Source organism: Ranitomeya variabilis, chromosome 4 (assembly GCF_051348905.1).
Source record: "Ranitomeya variabilis isolate aRanVar5 chromosome 4, aRanVar5.hap1, whole genome shotgun sequence".
Classification (NCBI taxonomy): Eukaryota; Metazoa; Chordata; class Amphibia; order Anura; family Dendrobatidae; genus Ranitomeya; species Ranitomeya variabilis.
The window spans coordinates 773,998,784-774,023,050 of NC_135235.1; the positions used below are offsets into that span (position 1 = coordinate 773,998,784).

Genomic DNA, 24,267 nt, shown 5'->3' on the forward strand with positions numbered 1-24,267 from the left:
GTGTGTGTATACAGTGTGTATACGGTGTGTGTGTATACAGTGTGTGTGTGTATACCGTGTGTGTGTATATATACAGTGTGTGTACAGTGTGTATACAGTGTGCGTGTGTACAGTGTGTGTGTACAGTGTGTATACAGTGTGTGTAAGGCTACTTTCACACTGGTGTTGTTTGGTGCACGTCGCTATGCGTCGTTTTGGAGAAAAAACGCATCCTGCAAAGTTGCCCGCAGGATGCGTTTTTTCTCCATAGACTTTCATTAGCGACGCATTGAGACGTATGGCCACATGTTGTGCGACGGATGCGTCGTGTTTTGGCGGACCGTTGGCACAAAAAAAGTTCCATGTAATTTTTTTTTTGCTTCGTGTCCACCATTTTTGACCGCGCATGCGCAGCTGAAACTCCGCCCCCTCCTCCCCGGACTCACAATGGGCAGTGGATGCGTTGTAAAACTGCCTCCGCTGCCCCGTTGTTCATTTCTTCCACAACGTGCGTCGGTACATCGGGCTGACACATAGCGACGGCCCCGCACCGACGCTAGTGTGAAAGCAGCCTTAGCACAGTGCTTGCAGCCTTTATTGTTATGAATTACAATCTTATACAGCGCCAACATAGAGCACAGCACTTACTAATTCAGAAAGGACGTGTACAAAAAACGGCCCATAGTACACAGTAACACAGGTAGGCCGGGTTCACATTGCGTTAGTGGCGTCCGTTGGACGGACGTTAGAGAGCGGCATAACACGGTGTAACGTAGTCCAATACGGCCGCCATTGACTCCAATGTCGGACACATCACTAGTGCACGCCCACAATGGATGTTAGCTAGGGAAGTGCCGTCATTGAGTGACGGACCCTGGGACGCGGGCTGCAGCGTCATTGAGTGACGGACCCTGGGACGCGGGCTGCAGCGTCATTGAGTGACGGACCCTGGGACGCGGGCTGCAGCGTCATTGAGTGACCGACCCTGGGACGCGGGCTGCAGCGTCATTGAGTGACGGACCCTGGGACGCGGGCTGCAGCGTCATTGAGTGACGGACCCTGGGACGCGGGCTGCAGCGTCATTGAGTGACGGACCCTGGGACGCGGGCTGCAGCGTCATTGAGTGACCGACCCTGGGACGCGGGCTGCAGCGTCATTGAGTGACGGACCCTGGGACGCGGGCTGCAGTGTCATTGAGTGACGGACCCTGGGACGCGGGCTGCAGCGTCATTGAGTGACGGACCCTGGGACGCGGGCTGCAGCGTCATTGAGTGACGGACCCTGGGACGCGGGCTGCAGCGTCATTGAGTGACCGACCCTGGGACGCGGGCTGCAGCGTCATTGAGTGACCGACCCTGGGACGCGGGCTGCAGCGTCATTGAGTGACGGACCCTGGGACGCGGGCTGCAGCGTCATTGAGTGACCGACCCTGGGACGCGGGCTGCAGCGTCATTGAGTGACGGACCCTGGGACGCGGGCTGCAGCGTCATTGAGTGACGGACCCTGGGACGCGGGCTGCAGCGTCATTGAGTGACCGACCCTGGGACGCGGGCTGCAGCGTCATTGAGTGACCGACCCTGGGACGCGGGCTGCAGCGTCATTGAGTGACGGACCCTGGGACGCGGGCTGCAGCGTCATTGAGTGACGGACCCTGGGACGCGGGCTGCAGCGTCATTGAGTGACGGACCCTGGGACGCGGGCTGCAGCGTCATTGAGTGACGGACCCTGGGACGCGGGCTGCAGCGTCATTGAGTGACGGACCCTGGGACGCGGGCTGCAGCGTCATTGAGTGACGGACCCTGGGACGCGGGCTGCAGCGTCATTGAGTGACGGACCCTGGGACGCGGGCTGCAGCGTCATTGAGTGACGGACCCTGGGACGCGGGCTGCAGCGTCATTGAGTGACGGACCCTGGGACGCGGCTGCAGCGTCATTGAGTGACGGACCCTGGGACGCGGGCTGCAGCGTCATTGAGTGACGGACCCTGGGACGCGGGCTGCAGCGTCATTGAGTGACGGACCCTGGGACGCGGGCTGCAGCGTCATTGAGTGACCGACCCTGGGACGCGGCTGCAGCGTCATTGAGTGACGGACCCTGGGACGCGGGCTGCAGCGTCATTGAGTGACGGACCCTGGGACGCGGGCTGCAGCGTCATTGAGTGACGGACCCTGGGACGCGGGCTGCAGCGTCATTGAGTGACGGACCCTGGGACGCGGGCTGCAGCGTCATTGAGTGACCGACCCTGGGACGCGGGCTGCAGCGTCATTGAGTGACCGACCCTGGGACGCGGGCTGCAGCGTCATTGAGTGACGGACCCTGGGACGCGGGCTGCAGCGTCATTGAGTGACGGACCCTGGGACGCGGGCTGCAGCGTCATTGAGTGACCGACCCTGGGACGCGGGCTGCAGCGTCATTGAGTGACCGACCCTGGGACGCGGGCTGCAGCGTCATTGAGTGACGGACCCTGGGACGCGGGCTGCAGCGTCATTGAGTGACGGACCCTGGGACGCGGGCTGCAGCGTCATTGAGTGACGGACCCTGGGACGCGGGCTGCAGCGTCATTGAGTGACGGACCCTGGGACGCGGGCTGCAGCGTCATTGAGTGACGGACCCTGGGACGCGGGCTGCAGCGTCATTGAGTGACGGACCCTGGGACGCGGGCTGCAGCGTCATTGAGTGACGGACCCTGGGACGCGGGCTGCAGCGTCATTGAGTGACGGACCCTGGGACGCGGGCTGCAGCGTCATTGAGTGACGGACCCTGGGACGCGGCTGCAGCGTCATTGAGTGACGGACCCTGGGACGCGGGCTGCAGCGTCATTGAGTGACGGACCCTGGGACGCGGGCTGCAGCGTCATTGAGTGACGGACCCTGGGACGCGGGCTGCAGCGTCATTGAGTGACCGACCCTGGGACGCGGCTGCAGCGTCATTGAGTGACGGACCCTGGGACGCGGGCTGCAGCGTCATTGAGTGACGGACCCTGGGACGCGGGCTGCAGCGTCATTGAGTGACGGACCCTGGGACGCGGGCTGCAGCGTCATTGAGTGACGGACCCTGGGACGCGGGCTGCAGCGTCATTGAGTGACCGACCCTGGGACGCGGGCTGCAGCGTCATTGAGTGACCGACCCTGGGACGCGGGCTGCAGCGTCATTGAGTGACGGACCCTGGGACGCGGGCTGCAGCGTCATTGAGTGACCGACCCTGGGACGCGGCTGCAGCATTTACAGGTCCGTCACTGTTAGCGCAGATAGAGCTAGATACACACAGCAGAGCTCTATCTGCGCTAGCGATGTAAACGGCGGCACTTGCGTTACAGCAGCCATTACCGTATGTGCTGAACGGGCTGCTGCTAACACAGTGTGAACCCGGCCTTAGGATTACAACCGAGAAGTGCAGGGGCCTGTTCACAAGAGCCGACAATCTGAGGAAACAGCACAACGCTAAACACAGTGTGTCCTGCTTCACTAGAGCCTTATACAGGGGAGTAATGAGGCCTCAGTGTACAGGAAAGAGCGGGAACCAGGACTGAGGAGAACGGATTACTGTATATAAAAGAGCCGGACCGCCCATCACTACCACGTGACCCCTGACTCCTCCCCTGTGACCTCATCACAGGTCCTGTGCGCACAGAGCAGCCATATCTGTGGAGTGCGGCTCTGCAGGTGGAGGTATGTGGAGATTCCCCAGTACTGAGCGCAGCCGGGGACATTAACCCCTTCTGCACGGAGGAGACTCTTTATAAGAACCATAACGTTGTTGTTCTGTTTCCTGTAATAGATACATACGAGCCAACTATGGAGGACAGGAAGTGAGGAGCGGAGTGTTCTCCTAGTACAGGGCCCCTTTCTTGGCCCCACACAGTGTAATGCCCCCATTATGCCCTGTAAGCAGGTTCTGCCCCACACCCAGCTGCCTCGGGCACTTTACCAGGAGCTGGTACCTCAGATTCTTCCCCGCACCCCTTTCCTTTGTTGGCGCCAAATCTGTTCTGTTCATAGTACCGCCATACCCCCCACACACAGTATAATGTTCCTACAGTACCGCCATACCCCCACACAGTATAATGTTCTCATAGTACCGCCATACCCCCACACACAGAATAATGTTCCTACAGTACCGCCATACCCCCACACACAGAATAATGTTCCTACAGTACCGCCATACCCCCACACACAGTATAATGTTCTCATAGTACCGCCATACCCCCACACACAGAATAATGTTCCTACAGTACCGCCATACCCCCACACACAGTATAATGTTCTCATAGTACCGCCATACCCCCACACACAGAATAATGTTCCTACAGTACCGCCATACCCCCACACACAGTATAATGTTCTCATAGTACCGCCATACCCCCACACACAGAATAATGTTCCTACAGTACCGCCATACCCCCACACACAGTATAATGTTCTCATAGTACCGCCATACCCCCACACACAGAATAATGTTCCTACAGTACCGCCATACCCCCACACACAGTATAATGTTCTCATAGTACCGCCATACCCCCACAGACAGAATAATGTTCCTACAGTACCGCCATACCCCCACACACAGTATAATGTTCTCATAGTACCGCCATACCCCCACACACAGTATAATGTTCTCATAGTACCGCCATACCCCCACACACAGTATAATGTTCTCATAGTACCGCCATACCCCCACACACAGTACAATGTTCTCATAGTACCGCCATACCCCCACACACAGTATAATGTTCTCATAGTACCGCCATACCCCCACACAGTATAATGTTCTCATAGTACCGCCATACCCCCACACAGTATAATGTTCTCATAGTACCGCCATACCCCCCACACACAGTATAATGTTCTCATAGTACCGCCATACCCCCACACAGTATAATGTTCTCATAGTACCGCCATACCCCCACACAGTATAATTTTCTCATAGTACCGCCATACCCCCACACACAGTATAATGTTCTCAGTACCGCCATACCCCCACACAGTATAATGTTCTCATAGTACCGCCATACCCCCACACAGTATAATTTTCTCATAGTACCGCCATACCCCCGCACACAGTATAATTTTCTCATAGTACCGCCATACCCCCCACACACAGTATAATGTTCTCATAGTACTGCCATACCCCCACACAGTATAATGTTCTCATAGTACCGCCATACCCCCACACAGTATAATTTTCTCATAGTACCGCCATACCCCCCACACACAGTATAATGTTCTCATAGTACCGCCATACCTCCACACAGTATAATGTTCTCATAGTACCGCCATACCCCCACAAACAGTGTAATGTTCTCATAGTACCGCCATACCCCCACACAGTATAATGTTCTCATAGTACCGCCATACCCCCACACAGTATAATTTTCTCATAGTACCGCCATACCCCCCACACACAGTGTAATGTTCTCATAGTACCGCCATACCCCCACACAGTATAATGTTCTCATAGTACCGCCATACCCCCACACAGTATAATTTTCTCATAGTACCGCCATACCCCCACACACAGTATAATGTTCTCATAGTACCGCCATACCCCCACACAGTATAATGTTCTCATAGTACCGCCATACCCCCACACAGTATAATTTTCTCATAGTACCGCCATACCCCCACACACAGTATAATTTTCTCATAGTACCGCCATACCCCCCACACACAGTATAATGTTCTCATAGTACCGCCATACCCCCACACAGTATAATGTTCTCATAGTACCGCCATACCCCCACACAGTATAATTTTCTCATAGTACCGCCATACCCCCCACACACAGTATAATGTTCTCATAGTACCGCCATACCTCCACACAGTATAATGTTCTCATAGTACCGCCATACCCCCACAAACAGTGTAATGTTCTCATAGTACCGCCATACCCCCACACAGTATAATGTTCTCATAGTACCGCCATACCCCCACACAGTATAATTTTCTCATAGTACCGCCATACCCCCCACACACAGTATAATGTTCTCATAGTACCGCCATACCCCCACACAGTATAATGTTCTCATAGTACCGCCATACCCCCACACAGTATAATTTTCTCATAGTACCGCCATACCCCCACACACATTATAATGTTCTCATAGTACCGCCATACCTCCACACAGTATAATGTTCTCATAGTACCGCCATACCCCCACACACACAGTATAATGTTCTCATAGTACCGCCATCATGCCATTGGGGTCATTGTCCTGTTGAAAAATAAATGATGGTCCAACTAAACACAAACCGGATGGAATAGCATGCCGCTGCAAGATGCTGTGGTGGCCATGCTGGTTCAGTATGCCTTCAATTTTGAATGAATCCTCAACAGTGTCACCAGCAAAGCCCCCCACACCATCACACCTCCTCCTCCATGCTTCACAGTGGGAACCAGGCATGTAGAGTCCATCCGTTCACCTTTTCTGCGTCGCACAAAGACACAGTGGTTGGAACCAAAGATCTCAAATTTGGACTCATCAGACCAAAGCACAGATTTCCACTGGTATTAGTACATTCCTTGTGTCCTTTAGCCCAAACAAGTCTCTTCTGCTTGTTGCCTGTCCTTAGCAGTGGTTTCCTAGCAGCTATTTACCATGAAGGCCTGCTCCACAAAGTCTCCTCTTCACAGTTGTTGTAGAGATGTGTCTGCTGCTAGAACTCTGTGTGGCATTGACCTGGTCTCTAATCTGAGCTGCTGTTAACCTGCGATTTCTGAGGCTGGTGACTCGGATAAACTTATCCTCAGAAGCAGAGGTGACTCTTGGTCTTCCTTTCCTGGGGCGGTCCTCATGTCAGCCAGTTTCTTTGTAGCGCTTTAAACAACTGTCCCCACTATATAGCTGGCACTTCCAAAACGTATGCTCACAAACCTTCGATCTGCCAAACTGGGCAGCCGAAAAACACGAAGAGATCCAAAATATAATTAAAACAAGGCTTTATTTAGTGGAAAAACATATCCAGTGCCATAGTGCACAAGCACCTAAACAAGAGGTGGAGAACCACCACATATATCATGCTAAAAAGCACATCCTGCAGTATGGAGCAGAGTAGCGCTGTATATATTTAAGGTACATAACACGAACTAATGCCTAAGCATATAAAGTGAAAATTATTGCAATATAAATACCAATTTTCATACAGCAGTCACCTTATCTACCTGTGGCTGGTTCGGCGTCCCACCTCACCCCAACGCGCGTTTCGCAAATAGCTTCTTCTGGGGGCGTGTCTGGGGCAGGGGAGTGCAGGGTTTTTATCGTGCATAGGTTCCAATAAGCTCCGATATACAGAACATGTGATCGAGTACGTCGCTAAGTAACAGCAGGCATTTATCGGCGCGTGCGTCTCTTCTTACCAAGTCCCAGGAAAACGTCACTTCCGGACTTGCGCTCAGTGGAACGCTTGCTGGGCCGCAAGCTATCCAGTATAGAGCGCATTCTGAAGTGAATGGGACGGTGAGAGGTGCATGCGCACAGCCCGGCGCCATCAGCTCTATAAACATAGAGCGTGATGTTCAAGAAAACATAAAAGGGAAGGGAAATGCCGCATTAAGGGGCCGTTATTTGCAGAAGCATTAATGGGAGTGTGTGATTTCTTAACCCCAATCATACCATAATTACGCAAAAAAGTGCTACGTGCCAGTGTTGGTACAAGTGCAATAATATTAGTGCTGTAATTACTCCTTCAGTTAAAACAACCATATACAAAAATAGTACTGAAAAGTGATTTATTGCCAATGTATTTAAAGGGAACCTGTCACCCCGTTTTTTCCGTATGAGATAAAAATACTGTTAAATAGGGCCTGAGCTGTGCATTACAACAGTGTATTTTGTGGACCCCGATTCCCCACCTATGCTGCCAAAATACGTTACCAAAGTAGTCGTTGTCGCCTGTCAATCAGGCTGGTCTGGTCAAAAGGGCGTGGTGTCTTTCCCTAGATCTTGCTTAGTTTTCCGTTGGTGGCGTAGTGGTTTGCGCATGCCCAAGGTCCCGAATCCACTGCACAGGGGAGTGAAAACAGCGCGATGTGTTCTATTTCCCTGTTGATCGGTGGGGGCGGCCATCTTCCTTTGGCCGCGCGTGCGCAGATGGAGCGCTCTGCTGCCCGCGGCTTCAGGAAAATGGCCGCGGGATGCCACGCGTGCGCAGATGGAGATCGCGGCGGCCATTTTTCTGAAGCCGAGATGCGAATTCTGCTTCAGGAAAATGGCCGCCGCGATCTCCATCTGCGCACGCGCGGCATCCCGCGGCCATTTTCCTGAAGCCGCGGGCAGCAGAGCGCTCCATCTGCGCACGCGCGGCCAAAGGAAGATGTCCGCCCCCACCGATCAACAGGGAAATAACGCACATCGTGCTGTTTTCACTCCCCTGTGCAGTGGATTCGGGACCTTGGGCATGCGCAAACCACTACGCCACCAACGGAAAACTAAGCAAGATCTGGGGGAAGACACCACGCACTTTTGACCAGACCAGCCTGATTGACAGGCGTAAACGGCTACTTTGGTAACGTATTTTGGCAGCATAGGTGGGGAATCGGGGTCCACAAAATACACTGTTGTAATGCACAGCTCAGGCCCTATTTAACAGTATTTTTATCTCATACGGAAAAAACGGGGTGACAGGTGCCCTTTAAAGTGACAAGTGCATATTAAAAATTATTACTAAAGTGCTTAATATATATAGTAAAAAATCCGCTTTCATGGTCTGTTGCTGCTCCATACTATAAATACCTAGATCACCCACATATCTATCAAAAAAGGCCCCTCCCCCTTATCCCACCCATTAGACCTAGAGACCTTAAAAGTCCATGATAAGGAATAATGCCATCAAAATACACATAAGGCAACCTCCATGTATGGTACATGAGACAGTCCTCATAAGAATAATAGAATATACTAAACAAATACAAAATATCTTAATCAAAATTCTGCAATTCTTGGAAGGAGCCTTGATATTGGTATATTCGGCCATATTCTCCTTCGACATCCGTCTGGAACTAAGGGATGTCCTTTCTGTACAACGCAACAGAACAGTAATGGCAGTACTACGATATCACATGTTCCTATAGATCAATAAAATGTTAAAATCATAAAATCACAACATTTAATATTTAAAACCAACTGAAAAGAACACTTAGCCCTATCCCATAGAAGGATGTCTCTCATATAGCAACCAGGAGATTATATCATATACCGAACCCAAAAGATTATAAGAAGGAGGCGAATCCGAGATTCTCATTAAGGCCTTGCGGGGTCATTGTCCCCAGCCTATAGATCCACTTACTCTCCAGTTGGGCCAAACTCCTGCCCAAATCACCGCCCCGTATATTAACATTAATCTGGTCAATGCCCTTAATTTTTAAACCACCTGCCTGTCCATTGTGGTATCTTCTGAAGTGCCTAGGCAAAGTCTTCAGTGTCGTTTCATCTTTTACCGTTTTGGCTTTATTGATGTCCCTAATGTGCTCCCTTGTTCTCACCTTAGCTCCCTAGTGGTCAATCCGATATATACCTTCCCACAAGGGCACTGGGCATGGTAGATAACTCCCCGGGAACTGCAATTCAAATGCTTTCTGATCTCGTATGTCCTTGATCCATCGAAATTACTGAAGTTGGTGGCTCTTATAAGGCTAAGGCATCCCTTACACAACCCACAGGGGAAGAAGCCTTTACGTTCCCCCCCTACAGGTCTAGAAGGTCCTGAACCCGGGGCTTCGTAGTGGCTCCGGACCAAAGCATCCTTGAGATTTGGTGAGCGCCTAGCCACAAAGGACGGAGCAGGGGGCAGGACCCTTTTAAGGGTCGGATCCACCATTAACACCTCCCAATGTTTCCGAATAATATCTGTTAGACCCGACCACTGGCTGTTATAAGTAGAGATGAATCTCACCTGATTTTCCTCTTCATTTCTAGTCCCATTCATCTGCTTATATAGTAAATCATTCCTAGTAGATCTCTTGGCTCTCCTGTATCCTCTTTTTATACATCGAGAGCTATATCCTCTCGCCATAAATCTCCGGGTTAGATCCATTGCCTGATGTTCAAATAGTTTGTCTTCCGAACATATTCTCCTAAGGCGCAGGAATTGTTCTATAGGAATTCCCCTGATGGTTGATTGAAGATGGAACGAGTCTGCTTGTAATAGAGCATTCGTAGCCGTAGGTTTCTTAAACACGTCGGTGCTAATACGCCCCTCTGGTGTCATCATAATCTTCAGGTCCAAAAAATCCAGGCTTCTACCAGTATGAAAAGTAAGCTTAACATTAATATAACGTCATATAGTACCGCCATACCCCCACACACAGTATAATGTTCTCATAGTACCACCATACCCCCACACACAGTATAATTTTCCCTTCACCATGACAGCACCGCACATGAGAGATGGCATCCGCCCCCAGGAACAGGAAACCTGTAGCAGAGATAAAAGAATGGGGCGGCCACTCTCTCCTCAGTTTGGTTTCCTGTTCCTGCGGGTGGACGCCTGTGGCAGAGCTCCTACCTCCGGAGGCATACCCCTCTGATGATCCGGTCCGGAGGTCGAGGTCCGCGGGGGGGCCAGCCATGCTCGACGGTACTGCGTGCGGTGCTGTCCGGGTGAAGGGCTGATGTACCGCGCCTTCTTTCCCCTCGCTGGACTCCCCGGCGACCGCTCTGGGCAGGAGGCAGGTCCGGGGTAGGGGGCGTGTCCTTCACTGACGCCGGCCGCCGAAGTGAAGGATGACGACTTCCGGTCGCGCCGGAAGTGACGTCACACGCCGAAGGAGCCGGTGTGCTGGACACTTCCGGGCGGAAGCTGTTCCAGAGGCGCGCGCACCGCTCCTTCTATATATTGGGGCAAACCGATTAGACGCTGGTCCTCTACAGCACGCAGTTGCCTGCTAGCATGACCGAACCAGCGATGGATCTGGAGATGCCTGTACCCGGAATGTCTGAGGAGACACAAGCTACCGCGGTATCTGGGGTCCTGGAGGGGTGAGTGCCTTTGTAAGGCAAAATCACACACTGATAGACTATACTGTGTCTTTAGGGAAGGAAAGCCACCTCCAAACAAAAGAATAGGGCTTGTCCACTATGTAGGGCGACACTCCCTAAACTATATACCAAAAGAATCTGCCGGGCCTGCATAGATAAAACAGTCGCAAAAGAATCACCTTCCTTATTACAGAACATCAGGTCAATAATACGGGAAGAGGTTAAATCCACAGTCAAAGAACAGCTGAAACATCAGGCGGCTAAAGAAAACCCCCCTCCCCCAGCAAGTGAGCAGGGGTCGGACATTAATTCAGGGGATGAGCCGGGAGTGTTAACCCCCTCTGATGCCTCAGACTTAGACTCCTCGGATGAGGAGTATGGCCACCCGTATTTCCAGTCAGAGGACATTGGAAAACTGCTAAAACTCGTTAGAGCAACTATGGGGTTGGAAACCCCAAAGGAGCCGCGTTCAGTACAGGATAGCATGTTCAGTAACTTGGAGGGGAAGAAGCGAAAGGTCTTTCCCTTCCATGATAGTATACTTAATTTAATTAAGAAAGATTGGAAAAAGCCAAATAAAAAGATCACCATTCCTCAAGCCTTAAAACGCAAGTACCCCTTTGATGAAGCGGTATGTGAAGAATGGGAAAAGGCTCCTAAATTAGACGCCGCCATAGCCAGCACCTCTAAAGGGGTAGCATTGCCTTTTGAGGATATGGGAGCCCTAAAAGACCCTCTTGACAAAACGACGGATGCCTTTCTAAAGTCGGCTTGGGAGGCATCAACATGGTCATTTAAGCCCGGGGTTGCGGCCACTTGCACGGCTCGTGCTATGGTCAAGTGGCTGGAGGAGTTAAGTGACCAAATCAAAAATAAGTGCCCGCGAGATAAACTACTGGAGGCATTGCCCTCCCTACAAGGTGCCGCAAAATTTCTGGCGGATGCATCAATTGATTCGGTCAGGGGGGCTGCACGTGCTTGTGCTTTATCCAACTCCGGGCGTAGAACATTATGGCTAAAGAATTGGGCAGCTGATTTCCAGTCGAAGGTCAAACTCTGCAGAGTACCCTGTGAAGGGCAGTATCTTTTCGGTAAAGCTCTGGACGAGATTCTTGAAAAAGCATCTGACAAAAAGAAGCGGTTTCCACCTCCTTCCTTTCCTAGGCGCCGATGGGAGACTTCCCATTCGTCCTTTCGGGGATCTGGATACAGGGGGGCCCGCGGCCGTTCAGATGACAGGTCTGGCCGTGGCAGACCTTGGAGAGATCAGAAACAGAAAGGATTCCTTTTCTACAAGCCTCCCCCTAAATCTGATCCAAAACACCAATGACGCCAGGATTCCGGTGGGGGGAAGACTCCGGTGGTTCGTCCACCACTGGGCGGCACTGCCGGCTTCTCAGTGGATAACCAACCTATTATCGGAAGGTTTGAAACTCAAATTCTCCAGCCTCCCACCAAATCGTTTGAAAATGACCCAGGTGGCGGGAAAAAATCAGGCCACACTGGAAAGAGAAGTTCATCTCCTCATACAAAAAGAAGTATTAGTGAGAGTTCCTCATCCGGAAATAGGGAAAGGGTTCTACAGCACCCTATTCCTAACACCAAAACCAGACGGCTCGTTAAGAGTAATATTCAACTTGAGGGCCTTAAATCAGTACATTCAAATAGAGAAATTCAAATTGAAAACTCTAAGGACGGCGATAAAAGTGCTCAACCCAAGCTGTTATATGGCAGTAATCGATCTTACAGACGCTTACTACCATGTGCCAATCGCAAGCTAACATCAGCAATATCTCAGACTGCTAGTAAACCTCGAAAAAACTCCCACCCACCTACAGTATCAATGTTTTCCATTTGGGGTAGCCATAGCACCCCGCGTGTTTACCAAAATTATTTCCGAAGTGGCGTCCTACATCAGAAAACAAGACATATTACTGGTGCCTTATTTGGACGATTTCTTGGTAGAAGCAAACAGCAAAGAAGATTGCGAAAAAGCAGTCACAACAGTTATAAACGTGTTAACAAGATTGGGGTGGATGATAAATCTGAAGAAATCAAGACTTGTCCCAACACAGTCTCAAGAGTTCCTCGGGATCCTACTAGATTCCATCAAACAGGAGTGTATCTTCCCACAGAGGAAGATTCAGTCTATCCAACAGAAGGTGCAACTTCTTCAGCAGCAACAATCTATCTCTCTACGGAATGCAATGTCGCTCCTGGGAGTTCTAACGGCGACAATTCCAGCAACACGGTGGGCCCAAAGCCACACGAGAGAGTTGCAATGGCAGGTTCTAGCCGAGCAAGCAAGAAACCCTTACAATCTGAATCGGAAAATTCTCCTATCTCCAAGGGTCCAAGACTCACTAAAATGGTGGTTAAAACCAGAAAATCTGAGCAAAGCGGTACCATGGTCATTGCAAAATCCAGTAATCCTCACCACCGATGCGAGCCCATGGGGATGGGGAGCGCATGTGGGGGATCAAGTCCTACAAGGTCAATGGGAGCCCTCAATGACAGAAGCGTCTTCCAATCTGAAAGAACTGTCAGCGGTGAGACAAGCGTTTCTTCAAATAGGAGAAAGAATACAAGGAAGGCATGTGGTGGTGTTATCCGACAACAACACAACAATAGCCTATATAAATCGCCAAGGGGGCACAAGATCACCATCCCTGATGACAGAAGCCAAAGAACTTTTCTTGTGGGCCGAAAACAACCTTCTCTCTCTAACTGGGACATACCTAAGAGGATCAGAAAATCAAGTAGCCAACTTCCTAAGCCGTCACCCATTACATCAAGGGGAGTGGGCCCTGAGCCAGGAAGTCTTTGGGAAAATATGTGCCAACTGGGGCATTCCAGAAGTAGACTTGTTCGCCACAAAACAAAATCGAAAAGTGAACAAGTTCTATTCTCTAAACCCGAGAGAACAACCGGAAGGAGTAGACGCGTTTCTATACCAGTGGAACTTTCATCTGGCATACGCTTTTCCCCCAATACCGTTAATCCCGGCAGTCCTCAGGAAAATTCGGGAAGACAAAGCACGAGTAATACTCATAGCTCCCTTTTGGCCGAGAAGAGCATGGTTCATGTGGCTCAGACGCATGTCTATCTCGGACCCGTGGATCCTTCCAGACACATCGGATCTCCTACACCAGGGACCAGTTCAACACCCTCAAGTACACGGGCTACATCTCACCGCCTGGAAATTGAGAGGGGACTTCTACTAGCAAAAGGATTCTCGAACGCTTTAGTAACCAAGTTGCTCGCTAGCAGGAAAAAAGTCACCTCAGAAAAATATCAGAAAATTTGGCAGAAATTCCTGGAATTTTCAGGGCGACAGTTGTCCCAGACGGGCCAAGAAGTCCCGGTAAAGGAAATTTTAGAATTTCTCCAAAAAGGGCTGGAGAGAGGGCTATCTACTAGCACCCTGAAGGTGCATGTCTCCGCCCTGGGTGCGCTGTTTGATCTCAAACTTGCTGACCACCCTTGGGTCTATAGGTTCATCCGAGCCTCTTTTACATCAAGACCCTCAAAATTATCTCCCAAGGTGGCTCCCTGGGATCTAAATTTAGTTTTAAATGCTCTAACTGTTTTCCCCTTTGAGCCTCTTAATTCTATTTCAATAAAATCTTTGACACTAAAAACTGTCCTCCTGGTTGCTCTAACTTCAGCCCGCCGTACTTGCGAGCTGCAGGCTATTTCAGTGAACCCCCCTTACACTACCTTCCAGGATGACAGAGTAATTATCAAAACTGACCCGGCCTTCCTACCAAAGGTCAATTCTAAATTTCATAGGGACCAGGAAATTATCTTACCCTCATTTTGTCCTCAACCAAAATCCCAGGGAGAGCAAGCCTTCCATTGTCTTGATGTCAGACGCTGCCTGCTTCAATACATAGAAGCCACAAAATCTTGGCGTCAGTCATCAGCCCTTTTTGTCACCTTCCAGGGGACAAACAGGGGAAAAAAGGCCTCAAAGGCAACTATTGCACGGTGGTTGCGTACAGCTATCTCACTTTCGTACTCTTCTTCTGGCCAAATTCCCCCACAGGGTGTTACGGCCCACTCTACGCGTGCTATTGCCACATCCTGGGCGGAAAGGGCAAACGCTTCGGTGGAGCAGATTTGTAGGGCGGCAGTATGGTCCTCACCCTCTACCTTCTTCCGACATTATAGGCTAGACTTAGGTCTTTCAAACTTGGCTTTCGGGAGAAAGGTGTTATCTGCTGTTGTCCCACCCTAAGGAGTCTTCTATTTCTTCCTCTCATATGCGGTGCTGTCATGGTGAAGGGAAAAAATGATAATTACTTACGGGTAATTTGATTTTCCAGACCCATGACAGCACCGCATTAATTCCCGCCCTATCTTGGTGATGGTTGTGTGATTCACACAAAAAAAATAAAAAAAAATAAAAAAAAATATATATATATATATATATATATATATATATATATATATATATATATATATATATATATATATATATATATATATATATATATATATATATACTCTTGACATATAGATAAGAGCTAATGTACAGCTATACAATGTAAATATGATATATGAATGTGTACTAACAAAGCGGTCATCTTCCATACTCTGAAACAAACTGAGGAGAAAGTGGCCGCCCCATTCTTTTATCTCTGCTACAGGTTTCCTGTTCCTGGGGGCGGATGCCATCTCTCATGTGCGGTGCTGTCATGGTTCTGGAAAATCAAATTACCCGTAAGTAATTATCATTTTTTTCTCATAGTACCGCCATATCCCCACACACAGTATAATTTTCTCATAGTACCGCCATCATGCCATTGGGGTCATTGTCCTGTCGAAAAATAAATGGTGGTCGAACTAAACGCAAACCGGATGAAATAGCATGCCGCTGCAGGATGCTGTGGTAGCCATGCAGGTTCAGTATGCCTTCAATTTTGAATAAATCCCCAACAGTGTCACCAGCAAAACACCCCGACACCATCACACCTCCTCCTCCATGCTTCACGGTGGGAACCAGGCATGTAGAGTCCATCCGTTCACCTTTTCTGCTTCGCACAAAGACACAGTGGTTGGAACCAAAGATCTCAAATTTGGACTCATCAGACCAAAGCACAGATCTCCACTGGTCTAATGTTCATTCCTTGTGTTCTTTAGCCCAAACAAGTCTCTTCTGCTTGTTGCCTGTCCTTAGCAGTGGTTTCCTAGCAGCTATTTTACCATGAAGGCCTGCTGCACAAAGTCTCCTCTTAACAGTTGTAGAGATGTGTCTGCTGCTAGACCTCTGTGTGGCATTGACCTGGTCTCTAATCTGAGCTGCTGCTAACCCGCGATTTCTGAGGCTGGTGACTCGGATAAACTTATCCTCAGAAGCAGAGGTGACTCTTGGTCTTCCTTTCCTGGGGCGGTCCTCATGTGAGCCAGTTTCTTTGTAGCGCTTGATGGTTCTTGCCACTGCACTTGGGGACACTTTCTAAGTTTGCCCAATTTTTCGGACTGACTGACCTTCATTTCTTAAAGTAATGAGGCCACTCGTTTTTCTTAACTTAGCTGCTCTTTTCTTGCCATAATACAAATTCTAACAGTCTATTCAGTAGGACTATCAGCTGTGTATCCACCAGACTTCTGCACAACACAACTGATGGTCCCAACCCCATTTATAAGGCAAGAAATCCCACTTATTACACCTGACAGGGCACACCTGTGAAGTGAAAACCATTCCCGGTGACTACCTCTTGAAGCTCATCAAGAGAATGCCAAGAGTGTGCAAAGCAGTCATCAAAGCAAAAGGTGGCTACTGTGAAGAACCTAGAATATAAGACATAATTTCAGTTGTTACACACTTTTTTGTTAAGTATATAATTCCACATAGTCATGAAAATGCAGAAAAATCTTTGAATGAGAAGGTGTCCAAACTTTTGGTCTGTACTGTGTGTGTGTGTGTATGTATGTATGTATGTATGTATGTGTGTATATATATATATATATATATATATATATATATATATATATATATATACACTGTAGTTAGTTATAACATTATAATGAATATCCTCCATCCCATAGTCCAGTGCCCATATACCCATCATACATATCCTCCATCCCATAGTCCAGTGCCCATATACTCATCACACATCCTCCATCCCATAGTCTCGTGGACATATACCCATCACATATCCTCCATCCCATAGTCCCGTGCCTATATACCCATCACACATCCTCCATCCCATAGTCCCGTGCCCATATACCCATCACACATCCTCCATCCCATAGTCCTGTGCCCATATACCCATCACACATCCTGCATCCCATAGTCCCGTGCCCATATACACATCACACATCCTCCATCCCATAGTCCAGTGCCCATATACCCATCATACATCCTCCATCCCATAGTCCAGTGCCCATATACCCATCACACATCCTCCATCCCATAGTCCAGTACCCATATACCCATCATACATCCTCCATCCCATAGTCCAGTGCCCATATACCCATCATACATATCCTCCATCCCATAGTCCCGTGCCCATATACCCATCACACATCCCCCATCCCATAGTCCTGTGCCCATATACCCATCACACATCCTGCATCCCATAGTCCCGTGCCCATATACCCATCATACATCCTCCATCCCATAGTCCCGTGTCCATATACCCATCACACATCCTCCATCCCATAGTCCAGTGCCCATATACCCATCACACATCCTCCATCCCATAGTCCAGTGCCCATATACCCATCACACATCCTCCATCCCATAGTCCAGTGCCCATATACCCATCACACATCCTCCATCCCATAGTCCCGTGCCCATATACCCATCACACATCCTCCATCCTATAGTCCCGTGCCCATATACCCATCACACATCCTCCATCCCATAGTCCCGAGCCCATATACCATCACACATCCTCCATCCCATAGTCCTGTGCCCATGTACCCATCACACATCCTCCATCCCATAGTCCCGTGCCCATATACTCAACACACATCCTCCATCCCATAGTCCAGTGCCCATATACCCATCACATATCCGCCATCCCATAGTCCCGTGCCCATATACCCATCACACATCCGCCATCCCATAGTCCTGTGCCCATATACCCATCACACATCTTCCATCCCATAGTCCTGTGCCCATATACCCATCACACATCCTCCATCCCATAGTCCAGTGCCCATATACCCATCACACATCCTCCATCCCATAGTCCCGTGCCCATATACCCATTATACACATCCTCCATCCCATAGTCCTGTGCCCATATACCCATCACACATCCTCCGTCCCATAGTCCCGTGCCCATATACCCATCACACATCCTCCGTCCCATAGTCCCGTGCCCATATACCCATCACACATCCTCCGTCCCATAGTCCCGTGCCCATATACCCATCACACATCCTCCATCCCATAGTCCAGTGCCCATATACCCATCACACATCCTCCATCCCATAGTCCCGTGCCCATATACCCATCACACATCCTCCATCCCATAGTCCCGAGCTGGGTGGCGCTGAGCAGGGAGTTCCTGGAGATGTGCTGTTATGTAACCTGGCAGTGCGGCTCTGTGTGCAGCCGCTGATGATGCGATTTTCTACGCCGGTAACAATAGAGCGCGGCAGTAATAGAGGAGGGGGATTCATTTCTGTCATGTGCTCTCTGCTCCTTTCTGGGGGGCAGACAATGGCTGGAGCTTATGTTCCCAGGGATGATAGATGTCTCCCACCCGGTCAGTGTCTGCTGAGGTGTTGTGGAGTGGGAAAACTGCTGCTCATAGCAACCAATCACAGCTCAGCTTCTTTTAAACAGCTCTGGTGAAATTAAAGATGCTTAGTGATTGGTTGCTCTGTGGAATGGGCGTGGCTTGACACACACACACACACACACACACACGCACACACACACACACACACACACACACACACACTCAGCTTTATATATATATAGATAGATTTTTTTTCCTTTATGTGACGCCCCAGGGTCTTGGTCGTCACAGTGGAATTGCTTTCCTCACGGGGAGAGTGATGTCACGCTTGGAAGCGATGAAAGATCTCTTCTATCAGGTAATCACATACACAGAACATGTTCATACTCCAGGCCAGAAGGGGGAACTCTGAACCTGGCTTTCCGGGGAGCTGCTTTTGATATATATTCTGGCTGGAGGGGAAGTTAGTGAGCAGTCTGGAGCAGACAGTGGAGGAGGGAGCAGCCTGTCAGAGGACGGAGAAGAGTGCAATCAGACCTTGAGTGTCAGAAAGACTGAAGGTGCGTGTAACCAGAGTTGCTGCAGCTCCTGGAGAAAGAGCTAAGAAGGAAAGGGCAGTTTGTTGAAAGTGAGCAGGAGAGAGACACCTGGGGAGGACAGCTGTGACTGAGCTACCTCCCTGACAGAGCGCAGATTCCGGTAGCCAGAAGACCGAGGTTGGGTCGGACTCTAGGAGGCACAGCAGAAACTGGCCGGACATCTAAACTGCAAGTTACCTGTCCACCTTATTACCCAGGAGGCACAGTGGCACATAGAGCCTGGGTCGTGATAGAGACCCTATAAAAAAGCTTGTGCCACCTGTCATACGGGTTTTGTGTCCCACCTTCATGTAGGACAGAGAGGAACTGTGAGGAACTTATCAGAAGCCATAGGCAGTAAGGGACTACAACATCACCATGCTTTGAGGAAGGCTTTCATCTCCACCTGGTAAAGGGGACTCTGGATTCGCATCCAAGCCTGCCGGACCCTGCCTGTACCTGTGATCTGGTGCCCTGGACTGTGGTTGTCTGAAGCTACAATAAACCAGGTAAAGAGACTGCAAACCTGTGTCCTCTGTTCTTTACTGCACCATTCACCATCTCCATCTACACATGAGAGCCCTGTGGACCTACTTCATCTGTGGGAAGTTATACCATCTAGCTGCCATACCATCACCTCAGAGGACCCCCTTATGCAGAGTCGGTCCCTATTGACCGAATACCACAGGTGGCGTCATGAACAAACTTTATTCACCAAACCCCTTTAAAGACCGTCCCTGTAACATGGGCGCCCAGAGCCAAGGACCGGGTCGCCACCACCGTGACATCCGCTTTAAGCTGACCAGACCCGGTACCGATAACCCCACGGCCCTGGCGGGTGACTCATTTACATTGGAGGGCCCAATTCCAGCTGTTGCTGTCGGACCTGTGATTTCTGTCTCCTCCACTGTGTACAGGATAATAGAGTATAATAAAGTAGTTATGGACGAGACGTAACTAACATTGTGCAGTGACTCTGCTTTCCATATAGTGACAGATATTTCTTGTTGCTGAAACTATGATGTTTTTCACTTTAACCCTTTGTTAAACCCCTCTGATCAGTGCGATCACACAACATACAGGCCTCTGATGGCTCCGGTGATGCCCTGTACTACTGTAGTGCCGTCTATCATCACTGCTGTCAGTGTAATACTAACGGCCCCATACACATGAGATAAGAGTTGGCTGAACGGTCATTTGGCAGACGGCCATCTCTCCCGACTCCCCAATACACACAAATATTCCAGCTTTCCTGGGGTCTGTATGAGAGAGTCGCCTCCAGACTCCTCTAGCGGAGGATTATCTACAGGAGGAACAAACTGATTATCCTCTGAAATTCAGGATGTCAGATCCTTCTCTGCCCTGACATCATCTGTCGGGAGGCCCCAAATACATTATATAGTCGCCCAAACCCCCGAAATCAGTGATTTCATGGAACTTTAGTCTAATGTGTATGGGGGCGGTAAAAGGTAACTTATTGGACGCTGCCTCTGGCCTAATGGACCTTCATACATTGCAGCCCAGACACCATTATTAGGCATGTAAGTACCGTAATAACTAGACCCCCCATACTATCCAGTACTTGGGGGCGGGGGGCATTCAGCCAAACTCTGTCAGACCTGAGATCTAACATGATAGAAGATTACAGTGCGGGGAAGACGGGAAACCTTCATATAGACGGCCGGCGGTGATGGAGTCAGTGACCGACTCTGGCCACATATGTTTCTAGAGCCGTAGTAGAAGATGAAGATGTCGTCCTCATCATGAAGTAGTTATTTCTCATGTCGCGTGTAATGAATATCTCCTGCAGTATTGCTAATGCCGATTCCAGGGTCGGTAAATGAGACGAGAATTAGCGTTATGGAAGATGAGTCTATGAGAAACGTATTCAGCTGCCGACTCCGAGGAGGAAACTGCTTGTTGTCTGTGGCCTAAATATATAGGTTTTATTAGTAGATGTAAAGAAGGAAACTAAATACTGTAAAATAATAAATCTCCTCATATGTTTCCCTCATTATCTCCAGTAATTGTATTATTACACAGGATTCTTATGATGTTACATCGGCTCATCTTCTCATTCAGGTCTCTACAATATCGGATCCTCTCAGTGAAGATCTTCTACAAAAGAGAATTTTCCTGATTTACCCATCAAAGATGGATATGGACAGAGACAAGATGGCGGAGAGGATATTACACCTCACCCTAGAGATCCTCTTCCGGCTTACTGGAGAGGTGAGAGATTCTGATGGCGTCACATTACATCATTCTTATCTATGGGAATAACAGATGGACAGAACTGGAGAGGTGAGGACTCTGGAAATGTCTGTAGTGAGATTTATTAATGTGTCTCTCCATTACCAGGATTACACAGTGGTGAAGAAGACCTCTAGTGATCGCTGTCAGGTCCCTGTGTCTGAGGGACGGGGAAGACCCCTGAGCCCAATCACGGGGCCTCCACCTCACCCCCTGACCCATGAGGACATCAATGAGCAGAAGATCCTAGAACTCACCTACAAGATGATTGAGCTGCTGACTGGAGAGGTGACACTGCTGGGAATGCTGGGACATTATACAGTAACACTATGAAGGGATCGGGGGGATGACGGTATCATTGTATGTGTCAGGTTCCTATAAGGTGTCAGGATGTCGCCGTCTATTTCTCCATGGAGGAGTGGGAGTATTTAGAAGGACACAGAGATCTGTACAAGAACGTCATAATGGAGGTTCCCCAGCCCCTCACATCTCCAGGTAATAGACAGGACTAAATACACACGGCCTATAATTATCTGTATGTAAAGAATGAATTCACTCCTTGTATGTGTTTCCTCCAGATCTATCCAGTAAGAGGACAACACCAGAGAGATGTCCCCGTCCTCTTCTTCCACAGGACTGTAACCAAGAAGATCCCAATGCTCCTCAGGACCATCAGGTAGATGGAGAGAAGATGTCAGGAGATCTCCCCTATGATGTGTAGACGCCGGTGAAGGTCTTGTGCTCAGTCTTGTTTTATCCACCAGTATTATATGTTTTATACTTGTGTAATGAGAACGGTGGAGATGGCAGGATTAGAGCTGATCATAGATGGGACTTCTCCATCTGTCGGTGACTTTTATAATATTTGTTTCAGGGTGAAGATCTGACCCATATTAATACTACAGAGACATATGTGAGGGGGGATGAGCGGTGTAAAGAGGAGATTCCCACATATGGCTACCCAGGTGAGTAGTAACCACTAAATGCAGAGAAGTCACAGATTCTTCTCATCACCGGCTGTGGCTGCTTTATCGGTGGTGTAGTCCGGCCGTATTACCATGATCACCATTTTACCTCTAGACCACAACATTCTCCTCCACCCAAAACTGTTCAAATGACTTTAGTCAATGAAAGCCCTTTTCTATAGAACTTACAACCTGGTAGATCCACCTACCTCCTGGGTTTAGGAGACGCTGTTACCTGCCCAGATCTGTAAACTATAAAGCCAAATGACAGCGTACGTAGAATGTGCTGACAAGATAGAAAATCACTAGAAGAAAAATATTCTGATGGGCCTGTAAGAGAAAGCGGAGGGTAATGATGCTGTTGGCTTCCTAGAACCCTGAGATCTTATCGGAGGAATCTCCCTTCTCTCCCTTCTGTGCTGCTGAATGTGATCATATGGTCCCTACAAGACCAGGTCCAGTCTTTCTGGCCAAACTTCACTTTTATGATGGACAACATTAAATGTGCAGTGAGGCCAAGTGTGAATTTCTGGACAATAACAGAGTTTCCCTTTATCCGGACTTTTCAATTTGTATTAAAGCCGACTAACTTCCAGGAGGATTGTGATAATCTACATAAACCCATCACACCGGTGCCATGATATATCTCTGAGCTGTGCGCGGCTGATGGCTGTAATATACATTTATTCCCGCCTGCAGGAGATGTGTTGGCTCCAGCCCTGGTTTCATGGATTCACTCCACCTCATAAATTACATTGTTTTATCCTAAGAAATTCAGATTACTGCAAAATTTCTCCTGAAATGGGGAGCAATATTATTTTCTGTAATCTTCTGGTCAGGATTCATAGTAGCTCCAATGGTCCACCATAAATGAGTGCAACTCTGGTTTACTGTTGTGTAATCTGTATTTGTAGTTTTCAGTGAATGAGATTCTCGTGCTCCGGGGCAGGGCTGTGGGCGGGGCTTTATGTGGTGCTCTGGGGTGGGGCTGTGGGCGGGGCTTTATGTGGTGTTGGTGTGGCCTCACAGTAGCCACAATATTATAGGCATTATCAACAATAATATCAACACTATTATATGCATTATGTAAAAATGGGGGCAGGTCAGTGAGGGATCAGCGACCTGTCATAAGCCAATACAGATGAATATGTAATCAGAACACCACATAAAGCCCCGCCCACAGCCCCGCCCAGAGCACCACATAAAGCTCCGCCCCAGAGCACCACATAAAGCCCCGCCCACAGCCCCGCCACAGAGTATGAGAATCTCATTAACTGAAAACTACAAATACAGATTAAACAACAACCACAAGACGGATTTCATCACCAGGTATCAGTGTAATCAGTATAACGGCACCGACCTGACACTGTCTGTAGTCACTGAGCACAATCCTGCTGACAGGTTCCCTATAAGACATCTCCGCTCTGCACTATTATACACAGTTCTCTTTAAATGTGTAATATTTCTTCTTGAAACTCATCTGACAGAAAATCTTGGAGCTTCCGATAGTTTAGATTGTGAAGTCACCGAGCCCCGTGCTCTAATTACCCCAGAGAGGGTTCACCACTAGCTCCTCATTTATTACTGATGGAGACTGTTCAGTTTGAGCATTTCAGTAGATGTTATTGTCTATAGTCAGTTTTTGATTACAGTAGTGTCCACAATACTCTGATTTATCCTCTTCCTGCAGCCAGTTTTGTGTTCTTAATCAGGCCCCATTTTTACAATCTGACGTGGTCACTTTATGTGGGGATAACTTTGGAATTATTCACAAAGGATAATAGAAAACAAATGGATCTTACTAATTATTTTCCAGC

At 49.0% G+C, this 24,267-nt stretch overlaps 1 protein-coding gene across 1 annotated transcript in view; it reads left to right on the top strand.

Moving 5' to 3' along the window:
• The first annotated feature begins 3,610 nt into the window (after positions 1-3,610).
• The window catches only part of LOC143766967 (uncharacterized), a 33,526-nt gene continuing 12,869 nt past the window's right edge, over positions 3,611-24,267 (top strand). Inside the window, exons 1-6 of the mRNA XM_077254992.1 lie at positions 3,611-3,647; positions 21,315-21,464; positions 21,594-21,773; positions 21,857-21,980; positions 22,064-22,161; positions 22,360-22,450. Of these exons, the coding sequence (XP_077111107.1) occupies positions 21,387-21,464; positions 21,594-21,773; positions 21,857-21,980; positions 22,064-22,161; positions 22,360-22,450 (571 nt within the window). The 5' untranslated portion in view covers positions 3,611-3,647; positions 21,315-21,386. The remainder of the gene's footprint in view (positions 3,648-21,314; positions 21,465-21,593; positions 21,774-21,856; positions 21,981-22,063; positions 22,162-22,359; positions 22,451-24,267) is intronic.